Source organism: Osmerus mordax, chromosome 8 (assembly GCF_038355195.1).
Source record: "Osmerus mordax isolate fOsmMor3 chromosome 8, fOsmMor3.pri, whole genome shotgun sequence".
Classification (NCBI taxonomy): Eukaryota; Metazoa; Chordata; class Actinopteri; order Osmeriformes; family Osmeridae; genus Osmerus; species Osmerus mordax.
In genome coordinates, this window is record NC_090057.1 from 20,153,848 (window position 1) to 20,178,687 (window position 24,840).

At 40.9% G+C, this 24,840-nt stretch overlaps 3 protein-coding genes across 3 annotated transcripts in view; 2 read left to right on the forward strand and 1 right to left on the reverse strand.

The window, feature by feature from the left end:
• Positions 1-11,210, reverse strand: part of extl3 (exostosin-like glycosyltransferase 3) — a 58,317-nt gene extending 47,107 nt beyond the window's left edge. The window contains exon 1 of the mRNA XM_067241346.1: positions 11,035-11,210. The gene's annotated coding sequence lies outside the window, so the exon portion shown is untranslated. The remainder of the gene's footprint in view (positions 1-11,034) is intronic.
• On the forward strand, positions 5,535-7,136 carry LOC136948162 (E3 SUMO-protein ligase ZBED1-like). Its single transcript, XM_067242477.1, has 2 exons — positions 5,535-6,793; positions 6,902-7,136. Exons 1-2 carry the CDS (start codon positions 5,535-5,537, stop codon positions 7,134-7,136), a joined length of 1,494 nt encoding a protein of 497 aa, XP_067098578.1.
• A 542-nt stretch (positions 11,211-11,752) lies between the features above and the next one.
• The window catches only part of riox1 (ribosomal oxygenase 1), a 38,605-nt gene continuing 25,517 nt past the window's right edge, over positions 11,753-24,840 (forward strand). Inside the window, exons 1-3 of the mRNA XM_067241348.1 lie at positions 11,753-11,901; positions 12,338-12,463; positions 12,569-12,708. Coding sequence (XP_067097449.1) covers positions 11,800-11,901; positions 12,338-12,463; positions 12,569-12,708 — 368 coding nt within the window. The 5' untranslated portion in view covers positions 11,753-11,799. The remainder of the gene's footprint in view (positions 11,902-12,337; positions 12,464-12,568; positions 12,709-24,840) is intronic.

A 24,840-nucleotide genomic window follows, 5' to 3' on the forward strand; every position in this document is an offset into this window, starting at 1 on the left:
TGCAAATGTGCCGGGAAATTGATTGAATTGCCGGGTCTTAAGAGCAGCGTTCCCCAACCGGTGCCCACCGGTCCGCGGACCGGTCCGTGGGTCATTTCGTACCGGGCCGCACAAAAAATAATTAATAACATTATTTCCTTTTAATTGATTATCAGAGTCTGAAAGACGTTTTATTCAGAAAAATGACCTGATTCTCTCCTCCACGGGCCTTTTCCCCTGAGCAAAAAAGCTCTGCAAAGACGTGTGTTTACTCATTTTTTAGCAAGTTTGTGGGCTTTATTGAGCGGTATCATGTGCGTCTCTTCCTCTTGACACATGACAAGTGATAGTTACCACTCAATGAAGCCTGTTTGAGACAACAACTCTATCGGTGTTTTGGATGAAGGCTATCCTGAGATTGCCACTAAAGCACTGAAAACCCTGCTTCCATTTCCAACATCAAGCGGGATTTTCTGCCGTGACAGCAATCAAACAAAATTATGGAATAGGCCTAAACTGGATATAAGAAACGCACTTTGGGTGTCACTGTCGTAGCTTATGCTACATGCTCTGGGTCAGCAGGTCCTGCAGCAGGTCCTGCAGGTCCTGCTGCAGCCTGGAACACTGCATTTATGACCGTAGTCTGTTTTCAATATCCTTGAAAAACGTTCTTCTTTGTAATTCCGTGGAAGTACACAGAGCAGCTTGCAGCAAATTTTGGGGCGTGACAAAAGGTACAGACCAGAGCCAAAAGAGGTGGATTTTTTGGAACCAACCGTTTTACAGCAGCAATTTCAAACTGTGAGATTTGCATACCAAAGAGGTGTTAATGGACGTTGAGGTTCACTGTATGTCCCTTTTACCCACCGAACTGTCGTTATTCAACTATGACAAGGTAAACTCGGTTTTGCAGTGAATGACCACTTTAAAATAATAAACTTCATAATTCTCAAAATTCTGACACTGCTTTTTTATTAACAGCATTTACTTGTACTTATACTTTCAATACTAAAGTACATTTAATATCAGAAAATTACTTTTGATACTTAAGTACAGTAGATATCAGATACTTTAAGACTTTTACTCAAGTAGTATTCTAATAGGTGACTTGTTATCAGCGCCTCCTAGTGTCGTATAGGCCCATCATTTATAGTAATAACTGAAATCAACATATAGGTAGCCTACATTTGCATTTCGATACTCTGAGTAAATATAGTTATGAAGAATAGTTCATTATTTTCATATGAAGAACCATGTAAATAAATTACACCCTATGATTGCAAATGTACTTTCTGGGTATTATACATATTGGAAACTACAAACTCTCCTGGATACAAATCTGTTTAAATCACTCAGAAATCTTTATCACAACTGAAATTACATCATTTTAAAGTCGTCCTTCAGGGTTTAGGTTGGTTGAGGGGCAGTTCTATGGGCGTATGTGAAGCCCTCTGTGACATGCTTGCGTGTAAAAAGGGCTATACAAATACATTTGATTTGTGTCAAAAAGTGAGAAAAGGGTAGAAAATCCTTCTGTTTGTAATGACGTTGTGAATGTAAATGTCAGTTTAAGTATAGGCTACATTAATAACTTCTCAGCAAGTTATTTTTAAGTTTAACAGCCTGACTTCATTGATCAGTTGTTAGGGGCTGCTGCAGCACTCAAAAGAGCAGGCAAACTGATTTGATTTGACATGGCTTCAAAATCTTGCTAGCTGACATGTCCAAAAACCGTTGAAATTGACAGTTTTTCATAAGTAATCATATACTTTTTGTACATTACAATGAAATTTAGGGTGTTAACTATACAAAACATCAAAAATCTGAATTTTGACAGAAAACGATTTTCAATCTTTTATGGCTTATAGCCAACAATGAGCGGCCGCGACATCAACGGGTTTTCGCAGGCCACCACATATATTTAAAAAATAAAAGTTTATAGCCTGTTCTCCTATTCTAAAATGGCCACGGGGCAGTTACATGGCAGTAAACAAAAGCTGCACGACACCAAATGCAACTGCCACGAGACACTTGCGTACCACTATCAACAGAACAGTAACTGTCATGTGCCAGTAGAGGCACTGGCACGTACCACAAGCCACTGTCAAGTACCAGTGGAGGCAATGGCACGTACCACTAGCCACTGTCACGTGCCAGTGCTAGCCACTGTCACGTGCCAGTGGAGGCACTGTCACGTACCACTCGCTCCACTGGCACGTACCACTCGCTACACTACAGTACAGTTTCGGTTCTAACCGCCTCTCCCGGCCCACCAGAACCGGCGCCCGTATACGCCACCACAGCTAACCTGCTAATGCATGCACATTCTGTGTTTGATGTGATGCTAATTCGGGAGTTTGATAGTTAATGCGAGCGTGTGTAGTGCGCAAGTCAAATATTTTGGCCTTTATTTGAGCGCAAAATAGTTTTTGAGCTTTGTGTAAAATAATTTTCAGTATTTCATTATTTTAAATTCTCGCGCTGTCAGGGGGTGCTGCAGCACCCTCAGCACCCTTAGTTCCCGTGGCCATGGGTATTCCCTCTCTACTGAAATCCAAAACTCAGCCAGTGTCTTGGCTGAGAACGCTGCCTTTAACGTTCGGTTGCTTGACAATTCAACTAATGAATCCTCCTGGTTGGATGTAAGATGGTTTGCCGTACTTACAGTGAATGGAAAATCAAAAGGCTGATGGCTTTTGTATTTGCATGCATTAATTTAACTACTATTTTTAACTTCTTAAAATTTTGGCTAAAATATGCTATTTCTAATTGTTTTAAAATGTTCTTTGATTTCTGGAAATCATCTTGCGACCCCCCCCTCGTTGGTCGCGACCCCCACTTTGGGAACCACTGATGTAGAGACAGAAATGACATGCCATCGTGTAAATAAGATAAATAACATAAGGCCATTTAGTTTGTTTAATAAAAGAGCAAGCTATAGACCTGTTTTCTAGGAAAGGTAACCTTAAATGACTTATTTTGTAATCTTTAATATTAAAAAAAAAAAGAGTAACTTGGCCTTCCAGGGGGCGCGGGGGGTGCCGTTGGGGGGGCGGGTCGCCCCCCTAATATAATGGTAGGGGAAACACTGACTGCTACAGCTAATGAAAAGGCAGCAGTGCCGCTCTTCCTACCGTCAGCTCCTCCAATACCTGCACTGCCTACCCCCTGCCAAATTTAGCAGAATCTCAGCAAAATGCAACAAAGATTAAATTATATTTAAAGGTCCCATGGCATGCTGTTTTTGGATGCTTTTATATAGGCCTTAGTGGTCCCCTAAGACTGTATCTGAAGTCTCTTTCCCGAAATTCAGCCTTGGTGCAGAATTACAGCCACTACGAGCAGTCCCACAATGAACTTTCCTTAGGACGTGCCATTTCTGTGTCTGTAGCTTTAAATGCTATGAGGTTATATTGCGATGTGACAAAACGAGATTTTGTAATCGCAAAGGCTGCGATTTTACTTTGGTACACGTTAAACTTTACCTTGACCTGTATGAGGTCAAGGTAAAGGGAGTCAGGTGGCTGAGCGGTGAGGGAGTCGGGCTAGTAATCCGAAGGTTGCCAGTTCGATTCCCGGTCATGCAAACTGACGTTGTGTCCTTGGGCAAGGCACTTCACCCTACTTGCCTCGGGGGAATGTCCCTGTACTTACTGTAAGTCGCTCTGGATAAGAGCGTCTGCTAAATGACTAAAATGTAAATGTAAATGTAATGATGGCCTCAGGCTCAACATAACCTTACACTACAGTCACTGCCAATTTTGCCTTTAAAAAAGATGCTGCGCAGTGTCAAGTATGGTGCAAAACCTTCCTGGCTAACGTTGCTACCTCACGGGGCAACACCACCAACCTAATTCGGACCTTAAAAAACACCACAAAGCCATGTACGATGCATAGCTAAAATGCTGAACACCAGTGTGTCAAATAACACCCGACAGGATCACTGATCGAAATGTTTCAAAGCCTAACTCCCTATTCATGCACAAAATGACTCAAACAGTAACAGCGTTCATCTCGAACGATATGATGCCCCTCGGTGATGCACTTACAGTACGATTGCTATGGCTGTCAGTGCCATTATGTTTCTGTTAGGCTACTGACTGGATCAGAAATGTTCAAACAGTGTTTCTTTCTTTTAAGATTTAACCTTTAGATGTGTGAGTTCTAAATATTTCCGACGGCTCCCACAGCGCAAGTTTTTTCCCAAAACGGTAGCTAGCTAGCTTTAGTTAAGAAAGTGCAACGCACATTTGATTCACCAAAATATTTTCGAGGTAGGCGGGTATGTTTTCCTTAATTTTTCTGAACTTTGTGTGTTATGTTGCTGACTGGAGATTAGTAGTATATATCGATATTTATTCATATTAAATCAGATAATAATCGCATATTTAAAAAGTGCAATCCACATGTCACATGTTTATATGTCATATGTTAATGACAGTGACTTTAAATACTGAGTGTCGTAAGCCAAAGGCTTATTTGACAATGCTTTATGTTATTATTACATGTTTACAAGGCTGGAAAAATCTGTCAATATACTACTGTGATTCAAGTAGGTAAATAAAATGTGTATTCATATTAAGTCACGCATCACCTAATTTCATCATAAGTTTATTTTGAATCAATCTAATATTGTGAAAGGTCATACTATACAGTTAATTGCCCGTCTCTGTTGAATATTACAGAACATAAAAAAAATAAAATAATAGCAGAAATAATTAGGGATGGGACATATGACACTGACGCATCGATGCTTGTGTCGCAAAACCAATACGCACAGTTTCGAAAAAGTGGTTTGGAGCTTGTGTCAAATGACGATGCCACGTGATTGATGACGTTCAATGCTTCAGACGTCACGAACTGGTTCAAAGTTGTGGCGCACTTCTAAACCTTAAAAGAGGGAAAGAAACCAGTGCTTGTCGTCTTAATAGGAGGCGAACACTACATTGGCAGAAGCGCAAACAGTCATTAGTAGAGTACATAGTTATTATTAGAAGAGGATTAGAGAATTATCATTAGCAGACGAGAAGTAAGTTACATTAGCAGAATAGTATAGTTCATCAGCAGAAGAGAAGTAGGTTATATTAGCAGAAGAGCAGAAAGTAGAAGACGATATGGATGCTACCGGAGGAAGAAAGCGATCAAGAGTATGGGAACATTTTGATATGTTATCCCCCAATAAGGTAAATAGGCTGTGACTGCATATACCAATCATAACAAATCAATATAATGTCATGCTTTAACAACTCTCATTATTTTAAGGTTCGGTGTTTGCTGTGTCCTCAAGAGTTGGCATACAACAATAACACCTCTTCCATGTTGAGGCACTTTCGAGCCAAACATGAGACTGTAGCTACACCGCTGACCAATCCAGGCTGCGCTGGAGTTTCTTCCAACGGTAATTAGACTATTATTAAATCAGTATTGTAATTGTATAATTAATGTAATCTAATTATTATCTGTCCATTCTATTGATAAACATGAAAATGATGATCATAAATATAATCTTTGTTACAGTGTCCAGAAAACTAATGCTGGATGATGCATTGGTCCAAATGATCGTAAAGGATGCCCAGCCTTTTACACTGGTAGAGGACGACGGGTTCAAGGCCTTTGTCCACCTTTTGGACCCCACCTACAACATCCCTGGGAGAAAGGCCTTAAAGAAAATGGTGGAGGCCAACTACAAGGCCACTAAAGAGGAGGCCATGGCTGAGGTGAGGAAGGCCTCTGCCGTTAGCCTGACGGCTGACATGTGGACCTCCATGAACATGGACGCTTACCTGGCTGTGACATGTCACTATATAACAGACCAGGCAAAGATGTCCACAGTTCTTTTAGGGGTAGGAAAGTTTACCCAAAGCCACACAGCAGCTCACCTTGCTGAGGTAAAACACACCCTGATGGTGGAGTGGGGAATCAGAGGAAAGGTGAGAAGCCTGGTCACAGATTGTGCAGCCAACATGGTTGCCCGTGCAAACCTGCTCAGTGTGCGGCATGTGACTTGTTTTCCCCATGTCCTAAATCTTGTGGTGAAAAAATCCCTTTCTCAAACCCCAGAACTGGAAGAGATCCGCACTCGGGCACGCCGAATTGTGGGTCACTTTAAATCCAGCACCAAAGCCAAGGAGAAGCTGTCGGAAATGCAGGTCAATATGGGAAGAAAAGAACTGAAAATGATCCAGGAGGTGGACACCAGGTGGAACAGTGTTTTTGCCATGCTGGACAGACTCTACAATATCAGAGAACCACTTGGTGCAGCTCTCACCACTTTGAGCACAGACTTGAGTCCCATCACTGCTGAGGACTATGAGACAATCCGACAGTGCCTTGCCGTTTTAAAACCATTCCATCAAGCCACTGTGGAGTTGTCAGAAGAGAGAAGGGTGTCTGGATCCAAAGTGATCCCACTAATCAAAATGCTGAAGCACACTGTAGTGGGACAGTGTGCCCAGATAAGGCACAACGTTGGTGCCAAACTTGCTACGAATTTGAAAAACAATTTGCTGGACAAGTTCGCTCTCCTGGAGAAGATATCGACACTGTCTGTGGCAACACTGCTGGATCCCAGATTCAAAGCAGCGGGGTTCTGCAGTGCCACTTGTGCACAGGGTGCCACTGTGAGGCTGACCAGGGAATGTGCCCACTTCTTTGAGGCCGATGTCTCAGACGGTTCTGCTCCACAGGAGTCAGCAGTGACACCGGGTACCTCGGTTCAAGAAGCTGAGGACAACCTTTGGGCCCTGCTGGACTGCGAAGTAGGATCACAGCAGGTGACCAACCCAACTGCCAGTGCCACTGTGGAGGTTCAAGGGTATAGTATTTCCCATTTTATTGTTTTCTGCTGAATTACAATTGGTTGAATTAAATGACAATGTTTTTTCTCTGTAGAATTAATACAAGTACATTTCTTTCTATACAGTTATTTGAAAGAACCAAATGTGGCCAGGACGGAGGACCCTCTGGACTACTGGGTCACACACAAGGCCCTTTACCCTCAGTTATTTAAAGTGGCCATGCAGTTTCTGTGCACACCAGCATCCTCAGTGCCTTGTGAGAGGATCTTCTCCAAGGCTGGAGAAATTGTGAGCCAGAGGAGAAGCCGCCTGAAACCCAGTACAGTCGAACAAATCCTGTTCCTGAATAAGAACTTATAAATGTTCTCAAATCAGACTGTGGCACAAACACATTCCCCCGAACCCCGTTATGGTACACTGCCTTTTCATATTGCACAAGCACATCCCCACTGTCCCCACAAGTATTCCCCTGATTCACAATACATATCCCAAATGTAAGGAAAGAGACAGCTATATAAGCAGAGTGGTCGTGTAGGCTACTACTCTGTATCAGCGGTCATTTAATACTTCCATACACTTAAGCATTCTACCGCCCTTATACTGTTTGCTGAACATTACAAAGTGTGGTGTAGACTAGTTGAACATCACAGTAAAACATATTTATTATATGAAAATTACACAGTTCTCAAATACACATGTATGGTTTTAATGAATGAACACGAATATTAGACCACCACGTAGCCTTACGAAAATGAAGACATTGAATAATTAACAGGCGAAGTACCGTCAGAAACTACTGGTACATCTCATTCAGTTGAGATGTCTGCTATGATTTTAGCTGACCACTAGATGTCACTGTGCTCTCCAATTTCAATGCGCCAATTGTTCGGCTCTTTTGTTCGGCACAATCCGGAAGAAACCACCAAAGCTTCACAAGGCATCGTTTTCCCATCCCTAGAAATAATCGCAAATGCAATATTGGTAAAGAATAATCGCAATTATCATTTTTTCCAAAATCGTTCAGCCCTACTTCTCACTAGTCACTTACACACTGTCACGTTCAGCTACTGTTTGCACTATAAGCAATATCGCACTATTGTACTTCACTTGTCTTAGGTTAGTATAGGTTTATAAGGTTAGTATAGGTTAACATGTGTATTATGTGTATTTACAGCTTTAGTATACTGTAGGGCTGGGCGGTATGACGGTATATACCGTGCGACGGTAGAAATGTTTTCTACCGGGAGAGATTTGGCTATGCCGTTTCAACCGCGGTATACTTTTATACTATACACGTGTCAATTAAATTTCTGTTTGTTATATTGTATATAAGCCATCATATAAATAGCATTCTTGCGATATATAGAATTGTAGTTTAACTATTATTTGATTTGCTATTTTCGTTTGACATTTGCATTGGTCTGACAGAATTTTCGATGTGGAGTGTATTTTGTCTAAGCGGACTACATTCATGCCGATGCTAATTAAGTATATATTTAATGACCCATTCTGCAGGTAACCAATTCGATTTGTTGTTCAAGTTTTATGTCTCGTGCTGTAAAATTATTGTTGTAAAATTACACTGGTGACGTTGCTAGCATTCTTGATCTAGGATGACTAGTGAAGGCTAACTACTTACTAACTGAGAGTGAGGTCATGCCGGGAAATATCAAACTGAGGCTTTAACATATCGACCAAGCTTTAACGAGGTTGATACGCTGAAACCGAAGTTAGATATGGTTAGTAAAACTCTGACTGATCGCTTTCGCTCATTTAGACATTTTTGTCGGAGGGCATTACGGATCAGTATTGAGCTGTGAGTAGGTCACCACGCGGATGGCATGGGTCTTTTGTTTTTAACTCAAGTGTTGTCTCATGTGAGGCAGTTGTTTTTGTTTGTAATAAATAATCGAGTGTGATGATGTATTATATAGTAGTTATTTTGTACAATTCCTTAATTGAATTGACAGAACAATTAATATACCGTGATATATACCGTAACCGTGATATAAAATTACTCATACCGTGATTTAAGATTTTGGCCATATCGCCCACCCCTAGTATACTGTATTGAATATTGTATATTATTTTAGCTTATCATAGATGTAATCTATGTTCTGTGTACTTATATGTTATGTTATGCCAGGTTGCTTTGCGTTGTCCCAAGAATTTCAGTGCCCAGTCTGACCCTGTGTTGATCTGTGCATCTGACAATAAAAGACTTGAACTTAAACAGTGGCCGTGATGCAGTCGGCGATTAAGATGTCAGTAAAACACACAACTACAGATTCCTTGAACTATGTGCATGGTGCCCGTGATACAATTGGTATCACACACAGATTCCTATAGATTTATAGATACAGTTAGGTCCATAAGTATTTGGACATTGACACAATTTTCATCATTTTTGCTCTGTATACCACCACAATGGATTTGAAATGAAACAAGTGACAGCTCTTTGGACTTCATATTGAGAGTTGACAGCAACAGATTCCAAACACAAATACCATACTTGAAATGAACTCTAGACCTTTTATCTGCTCCTTGTCAATGAAATAACGAACTCCCTTTATGAGGGAATAACATACACCTGGCCATGGAACAGCTGGGCAGCCAATTGTCCAATCATTTTTGGTCCCTTAAAAAGGGGGGGGCCACATATAAAATGTGTTGTAATTCCTACACCGTTCACCTGATTTGGATGTAAATACCCTGAAATTAAAGCTGAAAGTCTGCACTTAAAGCACATCTTGATTGTTTCATTTCAAATCCATTGTGGTGGTATAAAGAGCCAAAATGATGAAAATTGTGTCAATGTCCAAATACTTATGGACCTAACTGTAGATATTGCCATGCCTGTGATGCAGATGGTGGTTAAAGTTCTTCTCAGTGGTTTTGGTACCTATATTTATCCGATCACAAATTAAATTCTCTTTCATCTCTGAAGTACTTGTTCATCCACATAATCTATTCTAGTCAAATTGCCAATGCTGTGGTAGCCTACGTTCATGCAAATGATTACGTAGCCATCATTTGTCTGCTGTTTCCTACATTATCAATTGCTTGTGTTATGTTGATCAAAATGTATTATATTGGTTCTCTGTTATATAATTGTCTTACCACCACAAACATCTAGACATTTAGTTCATGACATAAGTCACATGTAGCCTGGTCCTAACCAGACTCTCTGTACAAATGAAATGTACAGAGTCTGGGCTCGCTCCATTGACAAGCATTAACTTCCTTGAAGGCGGGTACTCTGTTGAAGTTAACTATTGGATCTGCCATAACCAATCGCTAGAGTTCGCCTTAGCCAACTCCTTCACCACTACCGTAATGGAGCTAGCTGCCGTAGCAAAACTTAGCAAAGATTGTTCTTGCTCCGGCTTTAACTTTTGGATATTTGGCAGCGTTGCCACAACGGGCCAAATGAATGGCTTCGCTCGCATCTTTCTCCGCTGCCATTACTGAACTACAACTCAAACTAGCACACAACATCAACGTCATCGTTCTCAGCCACTCCCTCTGTTCGCTGATTGGCCCTACAAAAAAATTATTTCAGAAAACCGACTTATGTGCCGAATTCCCAGACCTAGTACAGAAGCAAAATCTAAATTGAGCGGAAGTACGTAGGAGGGCAGAGCCATGCTAGGCTACTGTCCCAGATTTTTACAAATGTAGTCAAGCCTACACCGAGCTATGTGCAGTCTACCCTCTACATAACACTAAATTCCCTGTCAACTGCGGATCATTCCTACACATAAATGAGTGGACAGCTAGCTTGGCACCCCTCAAACATTTTATTCTTATTTTACTACTTGAGGAAATACATTATTGACTGAACGGGATAGCGCGCGCGCGTGTGTGTGGCGTGGCAGTATAGGAGATCAAAGCAAAAATGCTCGAGGCAGTTAATGCAAGAACACAACATCATAGGCTAGCTACAATGCTTGCCAATGCCAAACCACTACACGTTATAGAGAGCGAACGAATCAGTTAGCCATACTGCTGAGGAACACCCCCTACATTTACGCTTTACGTGAAAAAATAGAGGTGGCTAAGAAAACGTGCGCTATAGCTAGCTAGCTGTGTCTCATTCGGACAATTAGCTACCTATCCCAGCTAGCTAGCTGTGTGTCATTCGGACAATTAGCTACATATCCCAGCTAACGTTAGCTTTTTGAGCAGGCTTTTGCCTCCTTGCAAACGACTGGTGTTGGTTATCTAGTTAGCTAATGCTACATAGCTTCCTACTCACCAGGTATGAAACTCCAAATCATTTAAAAACGAAATTCCAGTAGGAAGAGTCATGCATCCCAGCGTGCTAAATCTCAAGCACTGTATTGTTTTAGTTAGCTACCTACGTACCAATTAAAAGGCACCACGCTGCGGGCAACTATTAGTACTGCCTATAGTGACTAGATTGCGAGCTTAGTCTCCAATGTGTGCACTGTGCTGCGTTGTGACCAATGCTGCTGGTGGTGAAGCTAACCCTAAAGTGTCACCGTTTTGTATTTTTCAGCGTCCGGCGGTGCAAATAAGCCGGCTGACTGCTTCACGCCACTTCCAAATTCAAAGAGGTTTGCATTTTTCAGTTACCTTATAAATTTTCTTAATACATTTAACAATTTATCAGAGAGGAAAGGACGATTTGAACGTTTTGATTTGAGATGGGTCGATCCGCTAAAGAGTGGCCGCACGGCCATATGACACATCGTAAACCACAGTCGTCAAAACGAGGGTACATGATAAGCAAAATACACCGAAGAATTCTGGCTAACATTTTTGGAGAAGCTCCCCATCTAGTGGTGTGCTTACCTAGGCCTATATATCCAAAAATTATTTAAAAATAAATAAAAGTAACATGTATTTTATTTCGACCTCTTGTAGCATATACACATTCTCTTATATTTGACTATGGGTTTGGTGAATTTCCTAGGGCAGCCGACACTTTAGATGGCGACAGAGATACCAGCGAGGCCCTGAGTACATTTTACAAACGAAGAAGGCGTCTATCCCACAGATGCAAACGCGAAAAATGGAGTGTAAGCATGTGTCCGCCTTTGCGTTGTATCAAAACGTGCCTAAAGAATTGACTCCTGCAGCTGAGCCATCATCCTTGCAGGTTAGTAGATAATATTAGTAGTGTGTTTTGTTCATTGCATTTTTGTCTTTGTCTTTGCAGGCACTACAACAATGCTTATAGGAGAATGGATCGTCTTACACTGAAGTTTTGTCATACTAATTTATAGTTTCGACAGTGACACTGCTAGTCATCAATCATATTACATCTATTAATCAACAATATAATCTATAGCTCAATTATCTAACGTTGGCTAGTGCAGAGATGAGGAGAGATAAATACTACATGGAATTAGAATGGTCTGGAAATTTCTGGTCTGGTGTATACGGGCTAATGGTATGAAAGCTAGACAGAAATGACACTGGCCAGGAGAGCTAGCAATGAGACATCTTATATATGAATAAACCGAATTCTGATTCTGATTATTGGAAATGTCAATGCACGTGTTTATTTCTATAAATTATAACTCTTCTTCCAGTTAACTTTAAAGAAAAAAAAGAGGAAGGAAAATGGTATCCAGCACACAAAAGCCATTAAAAAGGCCAAAAGAAGTCATGTGGGCATGAAGATGAAGAGATTGGCTCAAAAAGAGAGACTTACAGAGGTTAGTGTGGTTCATATTATTCTTTGGACCACCATGGGTTTGTCTTTGTTTTGTGAACACATTCAGAGTTTGAGTATTTTAAATTTGATCTTGTTCTGAATGCAGGAAATAACATGTCTAGAACGAAATGGTGAGGCTCTAGACGCTCTGCTGATAGACCTATCCAAAGTGACCAACAGCAGAGAAAGAGCCAGCAAACTATTCCAGTGGCTGATCTTCCCCATTCCCTCCAAGAGTTTTCTCAGGTAATAATGTGTACTGTGGGCTGAAATGTCATTAGAAACTGAATTTGAATTCAGCATACTCATTAGTGTGTTTTTGTAACCACTTTTTTTTGCGACTTATCTACTTATACTGTTTAACCCTTGTGTTATCTTCGGGTCATTCTGACACATCAGTCATTGTTACCCACTGTCGTATTGCGTCAACTTTACCGCATACAAAAACAAAGTGAAGCCTTTTCTTTTAACCGTTGGGCTGTCTCAGACCCCCCACATTGCGAAGGTTAAAATAAAATTATTTTTATTGGGTGTGCTCAAGCCTTCGGCGAGAGCACAACCTTTGTTCTCTCACATATATATTTATTATTTTTATTATTTATTTTCGCCCCCCTAAGGATCAGTCAATATTTGGACTACATACACAACGGCGGTGTCAAAAGGTTCGTCTTGGTAGCGATTGCGTTGGTTGTATTTTTATTTACGTTCCGTTGCATGGTTTAAGTAGAAATTGCGTTTTTGTGGTGAAAAGTGAAGCTAACGGTGGCTAATTTGCTAGCCACAGTCACTGACGTTACTAACGTCACTAACGTCACGAAAACACGCGTGACTACCTGTAGCAGAACATTCGTTTCACATCTGTTAACCTGGGGGATAGCTAGGCTAACTATAGCTTTACTGCAAGGCAGCTGCAGGAACGCCACAAGCAAAGAGGCCAGGGTGATAACTATTTACTCATTTTACTTTGTGATGTGAAACACAATTATGAAATGTAGTGTACAATATTAGCTGATATTATTAAGGAAGTCTACGCGAGACACTACAAAAACATCTACACAGCTGTTTAGGAAGTCAAACGGCGACAGAACATGTTCGGCACTCCCCTTACTTAAATCAAAAGTCTATCTAACTACTAACCTGAACTTCATTGCCACAGCCTAAACTTTGTCAATCTGTTCATGAAAATAATTAATTTCAGCCTAAACCGTACAACGGAACGTTAAATCCAATTCAACCAACGCAATCGCTACCAAGACGAACACAGCAGTAGTCTAGTAGTACTGTACCGCAGTAGTACAATTTACCGGGGCAGCTTCTCCACACAGGGCTATATCGCATTTTGCGTTGTTACTGACAATGATCGCTACCAGTGAGCTTTTTATGAATGAGCGATTTTCCACTAAATAAATGTCAAGCTTATTTACGTTTTGGGGGGCATATTTTCAGTTAGCAGATGGGACTGTCTGAATCGCGATTCCATCTTCTACTGCCGGGTAACGTCGTAGAATAATCTTCAAAGGGGGTTCTTTATGAATGCAATGAGTAGGCTACATGCCTGAAAATATCACGAGAAGGGAAAAACTTAAAATGACGTTTAAGTCATAGAGATTGGGTCCATTTTTACACCGGTCTGCCAAATTTATTTGTTTTGATTCAACGATGAAGCTGCCTCTTGCAGGGGAAATGAGAAGACATCTATTTCATTCTACACTTCACTCGTATTTTCAGTTGTAAATGAGCAGCAAAAAAAAATGCTTTTAAATCTATTTAATCTTTATAAATAATAAGTATGCATTTTCATATAAAATATACAGAAATCAGTTGTAAAAATGTCATTCAAAAACGGACCCCTGTGCAACCGACGCAAGCAAGCACACCCTACAATTTCCACAGAAATTGTACCCTCTCTAGTTTTTGTTTGTAATGGGTAAACACAACGATGATTCGTTATGAACCTTTGGGTCATGTGACCCGAAGGCAGCACAAGGGTTAAGCTTGAAACCCTGTTCCAACTTTTGCTCATGTTAACAATTGTTATTGTTACTATTCTTATTATTTTTATGTCCCTAAAGTGCCCAATAAGTCAAGATCTCTTGGGTAAGAAAAAAATTATTGTATATTTGTGTACATGATACTACAGGCCACGAGTAACTCCCACTCTGCAAATGGGCCACATTCGGCCATAGGTGGCACTACATGCCACGCCCAGAGTTTGTGGTTTCCTCCTCCACCTATAAGTCCAAAATGTCTGAAAATTGACATTCCTTATTTCTCATAGGGAAAAAAAAAAGCCTCAAGGCCCCAGAAAGTCCCCATGATAGATATTCCTGTCTGTGGAACAGTGAATCAGCTCTTTATCCTCACAGAGTTGTTTGGGGGGTCATGGGAGTTTGCCCATCTAGTCTACGTGTGTTTTGTGGACCCTCAGGGGGGCACTGTGGGCGTATGGGGCACTTGGGCCGTTACTACGAGCCATCCGGTCCCTGTATAACTAAAGTGAGAGCTGTGTTCACATTCTTGGTACAAAGTCAAGCATATTTCTTGTGGGTGTTGTAGGGATGCACCGATACCAGTATTGGTATCGGGCCCGATACCAGAGACCGATACCTCGCTTAAAAAATATATAAACATATAACAATGGTAATGTAGGTGAGAAATTAAATAACTAAATATATATAGCTGGTTGGTGCGTTGTGTTCGCTCCCGGGGTGTCTGTTAGAACACAACTCTTGGACACGGCTTTCTTTTGTAGATTTATTGCTAGGAAATTAGCGGAATTTTCAGTTTCTTAAATGAGTAAGTGTGGTGTTGCTAAAACAACACAGAACGGTGACAATTATCACACTCCCGACACAGCATATTACAGAATATAGGTACCACAAGTAATATATTACCAATGCCATTATATTAGTAAGATCCGACCAGTGTCAAAAACTAAACATTCCACAGCGGAGTATAAGGCCTACGCAATTCTCCGACCGCTACATAGACTATTTATAAACTTTACAGACTTAAATAAGGTTAAACAATAGGGGGGCTAAGAACAACCAACTTTTATCATGAACGCACCGCATTTCACTAAATTAAAGATTGCTCACTTCGAGCATAAAAGAAAACTTTGTGCGGTATTACTGCAGAAGGCGAACCGTCATTTAATAACTCTGATAAAAGTCTGACAAGCGTATTCGGTCTCCTATTGGCTGACCCCCCCAGCCTTTCTTACAGGTAATTATGCGCTTTGAAGGTTATTGGACACACTGAAATTTGTGCTTTAAGTTTGTGATAAGCACATAAAAATAAGAATTTTCATTCGAGTAATAATTAATAAGCTGTCTCACTGTTTTGTGGTTGGAAAACTGCCACATCACCCCCCCAAAAAATCTAAATGTATAGGTATCGGCGAGTACCAGAAAATAAATATCGGTACTCGTACTCGGTCCTTACATTTTTTTATTGGTGCATCCCTAGACTGTTGGACTCTGCCAGGATTGCCCCTTGTCTCCATCATATTTGTGATATTCATGGACGGGATCTTGAGGCGCACCATCCTGAGGAGGGTGTCTGGTTTGGGAACCTCAGAATTCTCAGCTTTTCACAGATGACGTGGTTCTTTTGGCTTCATCCATGATCTTCAGCACGCACTGGGGTGGTTTGCAGCCGTGTGTGAAATGGCTTGGATGAGGGTCATCACCTTTTAGTCTGAGGCCATGGTTTTCTACTGGAAAATGGTGGACTTCTCCCTCTTATTTGGTATTGAGTTCATGCTCCGTGTGAAGGAGTTTAAGTATCTCTGAATCTTGTTCACGAGTGAAGGGAGAAAGGAGTGAGAGCCGCTGTTCCGTCGCGTCAAAAGGAGCCAGTTGAAGTGGTTCAGGTATCTGACTAGGATGCCTCCTGTGTGCCTTCCTTTTGGAGGTTTTCAGGGGGTGTCTGTGAGGAGACCCCGGGGTAGACCCAGAACTCGCTGGAGGTATTAATCTGGTCTGGAAACGCCTCAGGATCCCCTAAGAGGAGCTAGAAAGTGGCTGGGGAGAAGGACGTCTGGAATACCCAAGGGCAAAAATCTCATAACTTTGGGGCTGTAACACATTACCTACATTGTAATGTATATTTCAGTCACAAGTTTAAGTTGAGAGTTGGGCAGTGGCGATTTATATAAGACTGCAAGGGAAGCTTGGCTTCCCCCAAAATGTCAAATTAATGGTCAAATATTTACTATTGTGTTAACATTTTAAATGTGTTATAACACGTTCATCTCAAAGACAAGTTCGTTCAGAATCAGCTACATGTAGCAGGTCGACTGACTCAATTTCCTTCTTATACTTTCCCGTAGCGTCACAGTGCATTTCCCTGTTGAAGCCTGGCGTCCATTGACTTCAATGGGGCTGCTTTGAACAGTTTTTTCAGTGCTTCAAAACTATACGGTCATTGGATAAAGGCTGCGATTATGTCCCGCCCACGGACACTCAGCGTCTCTGGGGGTGAATGGAGGAGTGGGCTGGCCTGGACTCCGGGCTTCTGCGTGATGATTGGAGGGTCCGTCGAAAGACTGCATCTCCTTTTGATTGACAGCGATTTTTTTACTATAAAAAGTCCCCAAAGCTATTCGAGCGCAGTCCCATCGCGGGGGGTCAGATGGGGGGTCAGATGGCTGAGTGGTTAGGGAGTCGGGCTATTAATCAGAAGGTTGTTGGTTCAATTCCCGGCTGTGCCAATGATGTTGTGTCCTTGGGCAAGGCCCTTCACCCTACTTGCCTCGGGGAGAATGTCCCTGTACTTACTGTAAGTCGCTCTGGATAAGAGCGTCTGCTAAATGACTAAATGTAAACGTAACTACTTCAGCATACTTTCAGCTAGAGACACCATTCAACTTTAAAATGTTCACAAGACATTCAGCTATTCCCAAATGATTCAGCTTTTTCAAATATTCAGCCAATTTTGAATTATGACAGTTTGAAATACATTAAAATGTTTGCTCCTTCTTGATTTCTATGAATGAGCAGCAAGCTGAGTGGCACACTGCTGCCTGCTCTTTTTCTGATATTCAACTAAATTGTCAAACAAAGTCCTCTAACGTTCATATAGTTTAACTTACAGAAACAAGTTATACCTTAAAATGTAGGAGGAATTGTCCTCTTTCAGCCAATGTAACTACTAAAGAGCTCACATTTACAGATTTTCAGCTATGAGCCTTGAAGCGAGAGCAGCCTTTGAAATTCTCTCACTAACTTCAATGGAGAGGTGGGTAAAATCCGTCAGAGAAAGCAAGAAGGAAGACGATTTCGAAACTGCCAAAGGAGTTGTATTTCTGACCGCACAGACACATAAAGGATATCTATGGTTTCGGCAGAGTCTTGGAATGAAATATACGTAATTATGTGGGCAATGTAGAACAGTGGACAGATTCGATATTTGATCTTTTGTTAGTTATGGCCATTCTAGTGATGCTACTGTCATCATGGCTGCTAATAGAATGGCGAAACCAGGTCACATACGGTCTAATAACTATCATTCATTACCTAGCTACAAACAAATGCTTCGTAACTGAAGAGTATTTACTTTTTATTGGCGATATTGATAACAGAGGTTAAGGAACTTGTCTTTAATCAAAAGATGGTCTCCGTATTCAATTTGAAGCAGTAGATCTAGCTTATGTAGGAAATTTTCCATTGCATCGTCTCTCTAGCTTCACGCCTTCGGTTATTATTCAAGCCTACGGTGTTAATACAGTCTGTAAAAATACCACTGTGACACACTTGCAAGAAATGATCCGCTGGTTAGATGTAGCATGATCTTATTATTTAAGTATAAAAAACTCACCAGGGACAACGACAACATTGGCAACCCAGCACTATGAATTATTATTTTGATGTAATCTTAAATTAAGTGTCTGAACAGGACACATGATTAGTTTCTCCTCCGTCTTGAACCTGAAACCTAGATTCTAGGTTAGAAATGTTGCCAGTCTGTTGCCAATGACCAACGGTTGCTACGTTTTTCCAGCAAGTTCAAGTCATTCCAGTGTTGTCCTTTTACCTTCAAATTCGTTCAACCCAGACTTCAGCAACTGGTTTTCTGATAAATTGTCACATTTTCCTGCAGCTCATCTTTCTGAATTTTTGCCCTTATTGTTTTGCATTTTTCTTTTCTTCTCTTTTCTTCTGTTTTCTGCCTTCATCTTGCTCCAGGTCCTTTCAAAAATACCTTTCACAGCAGTACCTTCCAACTGCCAGTACTTTTTCATTTTTCTTCTCTTTTCTGTACTTTTCTGCCTTCATCTTGCTGCAGGTCCTTTCTAACATACATTTCAGGCGCTTCAGCTTATAACTTTCTGCAAATTTTTCACTATTTTCCGCTTTATTTAGCATGGTCAGCTATCCCCATTCAGGTTTTCAGCATTCTCACTGCTGTTTCGCAGGAACAGCCGTTTCTAGTTATTGTTTATTTTCACCCCCCTAAGGATCAGTCAATATTTGGACTACATAGACAAGGTGTCCTAGGTGTCAAAAGTTTCGTATTGGTAGCGATTGCGTTGGTTGTATTTTTATTTACGTTTCTTTGCATGGTTTAAGTAGAACTTGCGTTTGTGTTGAAAAGTGACACTAACGGTGGCTAATTTGCTAGCCACAGTCACTGACGTTACTAACGTCACGAAAACACGCGTGACTACCTGTAGCAGAACATTCGTTTCGCATCTGTTAACTTGGGGGATACCTAGGCTAACTATAGCTTTACTGCAAGGCAGCTGCAGAAACGCCACAAGCAAAGAGGCCAGGGTGATAACTATTTACTCATTTTACTTTGTGATGTGAAACACAATTGTGAAATGTAATGTACAATATTAGCTGATATTCTTAAGGAAGTAGGCCCACATCTACTTTCGGAAACGGTAGTCTACTATTTCACTGAAGCATTAGCATCATGATATTATTAGCCTCTGTTGCCCGGGCAACACATACTACAGTGGTCTATGATGCATCTGTTTTCAATCTTTAAAATAAACATTCCTCACATACATTTTCGTTGTAGGATTTATTATGACATTACAAGTAAACGATTTGTGGGTGAAATGATCATTTACCTGTGGTTTCAAACCAGTGTTGCTCACTGCAACGCTGTAGCCTACGCGAGACACTACAAAAACATCTACACAGCTGTAGGAAGTCAAACGGCGACAGAACATGTTCGGCACTCCCCTTACTTAAATCAAAAGTATATCTAACTACTAACCTTAACTTCATTGCCACAGCCTAAACTTTGTCAATCTGTTCATGAAAATAATTAACTTCAGCCTAAACCGTACAACGGAACGTTAAATCCAATTTAACCAACGCAATCGCTACCAAGACGAACACAGCAGTAGTCTACTGTACTGTAGTAGTACAATTTACCGGGGCAGCTTCTCCACACTGGGCTATATCGCACTTTGCGTTGTTACTGACAATGATCGCTACCAGTGATCTCTTTATGAAAGCGATTTTCCACTAAATAAATGTCAAGCTTACTTGACAAAAACTACGTTTTTGGGGGCATATTTTCAGTTAGCAGATGGTACTTTTTGAATCGCGATTCCATCTTCTACTGCCGGTAACGTTGTAGAATAAACTTCAAAGGGGGTTGTTTATTAATGAATGAATGCAATATGAGTAGGCTAAATGCCTTAAAATATCACGAGAAGGGAAAAACTTAAAAGGACGTTTAAGTCATAGAGATTAGGTCAATTTTTACACCGGTCTGCCAAATTTATTCATTTTGATTCAACTATGAGGCTGCCTCTTGCAGGGGAAATGAGAAGACATCATATTTCATTCTACACTTCACTCGTATTTTGAGTTGTAAATGAGCAGCAAAAAAAGATGCTTTTAAATCTATGTAATCTTTATAAATAATAAGTAGGCCCTATGCATTTTTATATAAAATATACAGAAATATCAAATTGTACCCTTTCTAGTTTTAATTATTTTACCATTGGAGTCAATGGCAGCCCCTAGAACCATGTGGTAACTTTTTGTGAAATTTGGCACAATCATTAAGGACAGTCCTTTCTTTATTCACACCAAGTTTCATGTCTCTCATTAGACCACTTTAGCGCCACCAACGGGTCAAAGTTGGACTTGTGTTTACACACGGAATTTTTTAACCGTATGGCTGAGATAATGAGAAATTAGATACCATTGGATTCCCTGGATCAAGACTAGTTCTATGGCGTCGATTTCCGGTTATATAGATTTTACGCAATTTCCGGTTTTATCAAACTTTTGAAAGCCTACTCCTCCTACAATTTTTGTCAAATCTTCTTTAAAATTACCAAAGATGAATTTCAGACCAAGACTCACAAAAGTTATCGAAAATAATTTTTATCCTCACAACCGTTTGTTTGGTAATGAAATTCAGCAGAAAAGCCGCCAAACAGGAAGTGAAGTCATATCTCAGCAAATCTTTGAGATGTCAACACCAAACTTGGTATGATGACTCGGAACCCTCTTCTGAGGATGTCTGCACAATTTGGTGTCATGTGATCACTGGCCGTGGCCGCGGGAAGCAAAAATGTGTTTTGGCCAATAACTATTGATTTGTTTGCCTTTATTAAGTGATTCCTTTGTCTCATAATATCTTGGGACATCCCGTGTGTGACACATGATAACTTGTGATAATATCCGAATTGATGCGGCCGCCATTTTGAATTCCTTGAAAAACGTTTTTTCTCTACTACTCCTACAATTTGTCATATCTTCTTCAAAATTGCCAGAGATGATCTTAAGACCAAGCCTCACAAAAATTATGCCATGGTGTTTTGACTTTCTAAACCGTTTGTCCGGTACAGCCAAAATAGGCAACAAAGCAACCAAACAGGAAGTTGGGTCAAATCTCAGCAAATCTTTGAGATATCAACACCAAACTTGGTAGATCGGTGGAAGACACTACAGCATGTTACCATGTGCAAAGGCAACTTCATATCTCCAAAAATGATTGATATAAAAGCAATCGCTAACGCTAAAATAATGCTTTACACATCTGCCAGTCAAAAACTGTCACTCTGATTCAATCACAAGTTCATATGAAGACTCTTGAGAATGTTTAGTACACAAAAAGTTGACTGTAAGATGAAAAGTAGATTGTTGGTGAATATTGGAAACATGAATGCTTGGCTAATTGCTAGGGAAATTTCCAATGAAATGTCTCACCTGCTCTTCAGCGCGCGCGCGCTCCACATTCTCACACACTCAGCCTTTCCCTTGACACACGCGCAAGCTTGGCGAGACACACACACAACATTTCAGGAGAGTGTGGGCTGACCAAGCCCCCACTCATTGCTTGGTCTTAAGCAAAGGCCCATGTGGATCTTGATGGTATTGCATTTCCGATTTTGTGTGCAATGGTAAAAAGTTCTCAAAATCCTGAAACATTGATAGTATAGGCCAAGAGTAACAACCACACCACAAATGGCCCAATATCACCCATAGGTGACGCTACAGGCCACGCCCTGATACACAAAGATACAAGGCTTTCTGGAATGGGTAGGCTCACCAAGCCCCCTCCCTTCACTCCTTGGCTTGAAATAAAAGCCCTTGTGGAACTTGATGGTATTGCATTTCAGATTTGGTATCCCATTGGTAAGTCTACAGCAGGCATTTTTCTATACAGTGACAATTTGTGAAGAATATACATTTTTCAATGGTTCGCAATGTTAGGAGGAATCCGCCATTGCTGCTTGCAGCTATATTTATTATTACACATCTGTCATGGGAGTCTATGGCAGCCCCAACCACATGGTCAGAAGTTGTGAAATTTGGCACACTCTGTGGGACCAGTCCCCTCATCAATTTCACCAAGTTTCATGTCTCCATTTCAAACCCTCTAGCACCACCAATGGGTCAAAGTTGAAGGTGTGTTTACATACGTTACTTTTGAACCATATGCCGCATTTTCCAAAATGAGGTATCATTGGATTCCCTGGATCAAGACAAGTTCAACGCACTCTGACGCCATACCCAGTCATATAGATTCTCCGCCAATTTGAATGTTAAGGAGAAACGTTTTTTCGCTACTCCTCCTACAATTCTTGTCGAATCTTCTTCAAAATTGCCACAGATGATCTTCAGACCAAGCCTCACAAAAGTTATCCCCTAGAGCTTTGATTTTCGCAACCGTTTGTTAGTTACAGCCAATCAACTTCAGCAACTGATCCGGAAAAAGGGAAGTGAGGTCATGTCTTAGTGAATCTTTGATGCATTGACTCCAAACTTGGTGTATGGATTCATGACCCTGTTATTAAGAGGTCCGAAAAAGGTAGTCATTTGAGCTGTAGGGGGTGCTACAATAGGCAAAACTGTGTTATGACCAATAATTGTTGATTTGTTTGTTGTATTTAAGTGATTCGTATGTCTCGTGATATCTTAGGAGATCCTGTGTCTGACGCATGTTAACGCATGATAGCAGACAAATTGATGAGGCCGCCATTTTGAATGAATGAATTAAACTTTATTCCCTACTCCTACACAATATATCCAATATTCACCAGATTTGGCACAGATTATATTCAGACCACAGTCATCTTGACATGTCAAAATAGGACTGAATTACAGCTGTTGGGGCAACAACTTGGGCCAAATCTGACCACGCGTGCCACAGGAGAAACGGCGTACTTTTTGTGTACAGTAACTGTACACAGAAAATCCCAGCGCTGAAAGTGGCTCACTGGGATAAGACGGGCTCTTTTGAAGTGCAAGGTCGTAGGTTCGAATCCAGCCCAAGTCTCAAGCATGTCATGATACTGGTTTATCTGTTTAGTGAAGCCAGGTATGCGACAGTAGCTGTCGAGCAGTATAATCATAATGGTCACGATAATGTTTCATTCTCAGGGGATTTATACTAATGAAGTCAGATTTATTGTGCTTTGTAGATATAGTGATGCTACATCTAGCCAGTGTTTCGGATTTCTTGCATCATAACTTCTGAACAGATTTGTCATAAATCACAAGATTGGTCTCTTTTGATTCTATGTGGCATAGTAAGTCAAATATATCACACTGTCCCGGATCTGCCATTTTAGGAGTCGGCCATTTGGAATTTTCATAAAAACAAACTCCTTGTTCGCCGTTGCTCCTATTTTCATGGACATGTACTCAAATCATTTTCAAACCACAATCACCTTGACATGTCAAAATAGGACTGAATTACAGCTTTTTATACTTGGGTCAAATCTGACGACACTTCCCACAGGAGAAACTGCTTACTTTTTTTATACAGTAACTGAACACAGCATTTCCCTGCAGTGAGAATAGCTCACTGGGATAAGACGGGTTCCTCTGAAGTGCAAGGTCATAGGTTCGAACCCAGCCACAGTCATCAAGCATGTCATGATACTGGTTTATCTGTTTAGTGAAGCCAGGTATGCCACAGTAGCTGTCTAACAGTATAATGTTAATGATAATGTTTCATTCTCAGGAGATCTATACTCAAGAAGAGTCAGATTGATTGTGCTTTGTAGATATTTGTCCTCTAACCTCTAGGGGGGCGATCCCGTGTCTGACACATGTTAACTTGTGATACCAGCCAAATTGATGCCGCCATTTTGAATGAATTAATAAAACGTTTTTGTACTACTAAATGTATCAAATATTCACCAAATTTGGGACAGATTATCTTCAGACCACAATCACCTTGATATGTCAAAATAGGACTGAAGTACAGCTGTTTAAACTTGGGCCAAATCGGACAACCGCTTGCCACAGGAAAAACTGCTTATATTTTTACCCAGTAACTGAACTGTGTTTTGCAGCACTGAGAATCGCTCACTAGGATAAGTTGTTGTCCTGGCAACGTCAGAGGTTCGAATCCAGCCAAAGCCGACAAGCTTGTCATGTCTCTGATTCTCTGTTTAGCGAGACTGTAAGCCACTTCAAAGGAAGCCAGGTACACCGCAGTCGCTAGTTACCTGTAGTCAAGCTACAAGCTATAGTCAATGCAATCCTCACACAAACTATCAAAATGATTTTAGATTTTCGAAACTGTTTGTCCGGTACAGCCAATCGAAATCGGCAGCAGAGCCGACAAACAGAAAGTTGTGTCGTATCTCAGCAAATCTTTGATGGATTCACTGGAGTCAGGTGGCTGAGCGGTAAGGGAGTCGGGCTAGTAATCTGAAGGTTACCGGTTCGATTCCTGGCTGTGCCGAATGACGTTGTGTCCTTGGGCAAGGCACTTCACCCTACTTGCCTCGGGGGGAATGTCCCTGTACTTACTGTAAGTCGCTCTGGATAAGAGCGTCTGCTAAATGACTAAATGTAAATGTAAATGTCACGCCAAACTTGCTGCGTGTACTTGGAACACTCTTCTGAGGATGTCGAAAGTTTCTTCTGGGTCATCTGACCTGCT

Excerpts from the sequence above, each read along its gene's own strand:
- LOC136948162 (XM_067242477.1), top strand. The coding sequence starts at position 5,535 with ATGATCGTAAAGGATGCCCAGCCTTTTACACTGGTAGAGGACGACGGG. Across the intron at positions 6,794-6,901 it reads GCCACTGTGGAGGTTCAAGG|TTATTTGAAAGAACCAAATG; the intron begins GTATAGTATTTC and ends CTTTCTATACAG.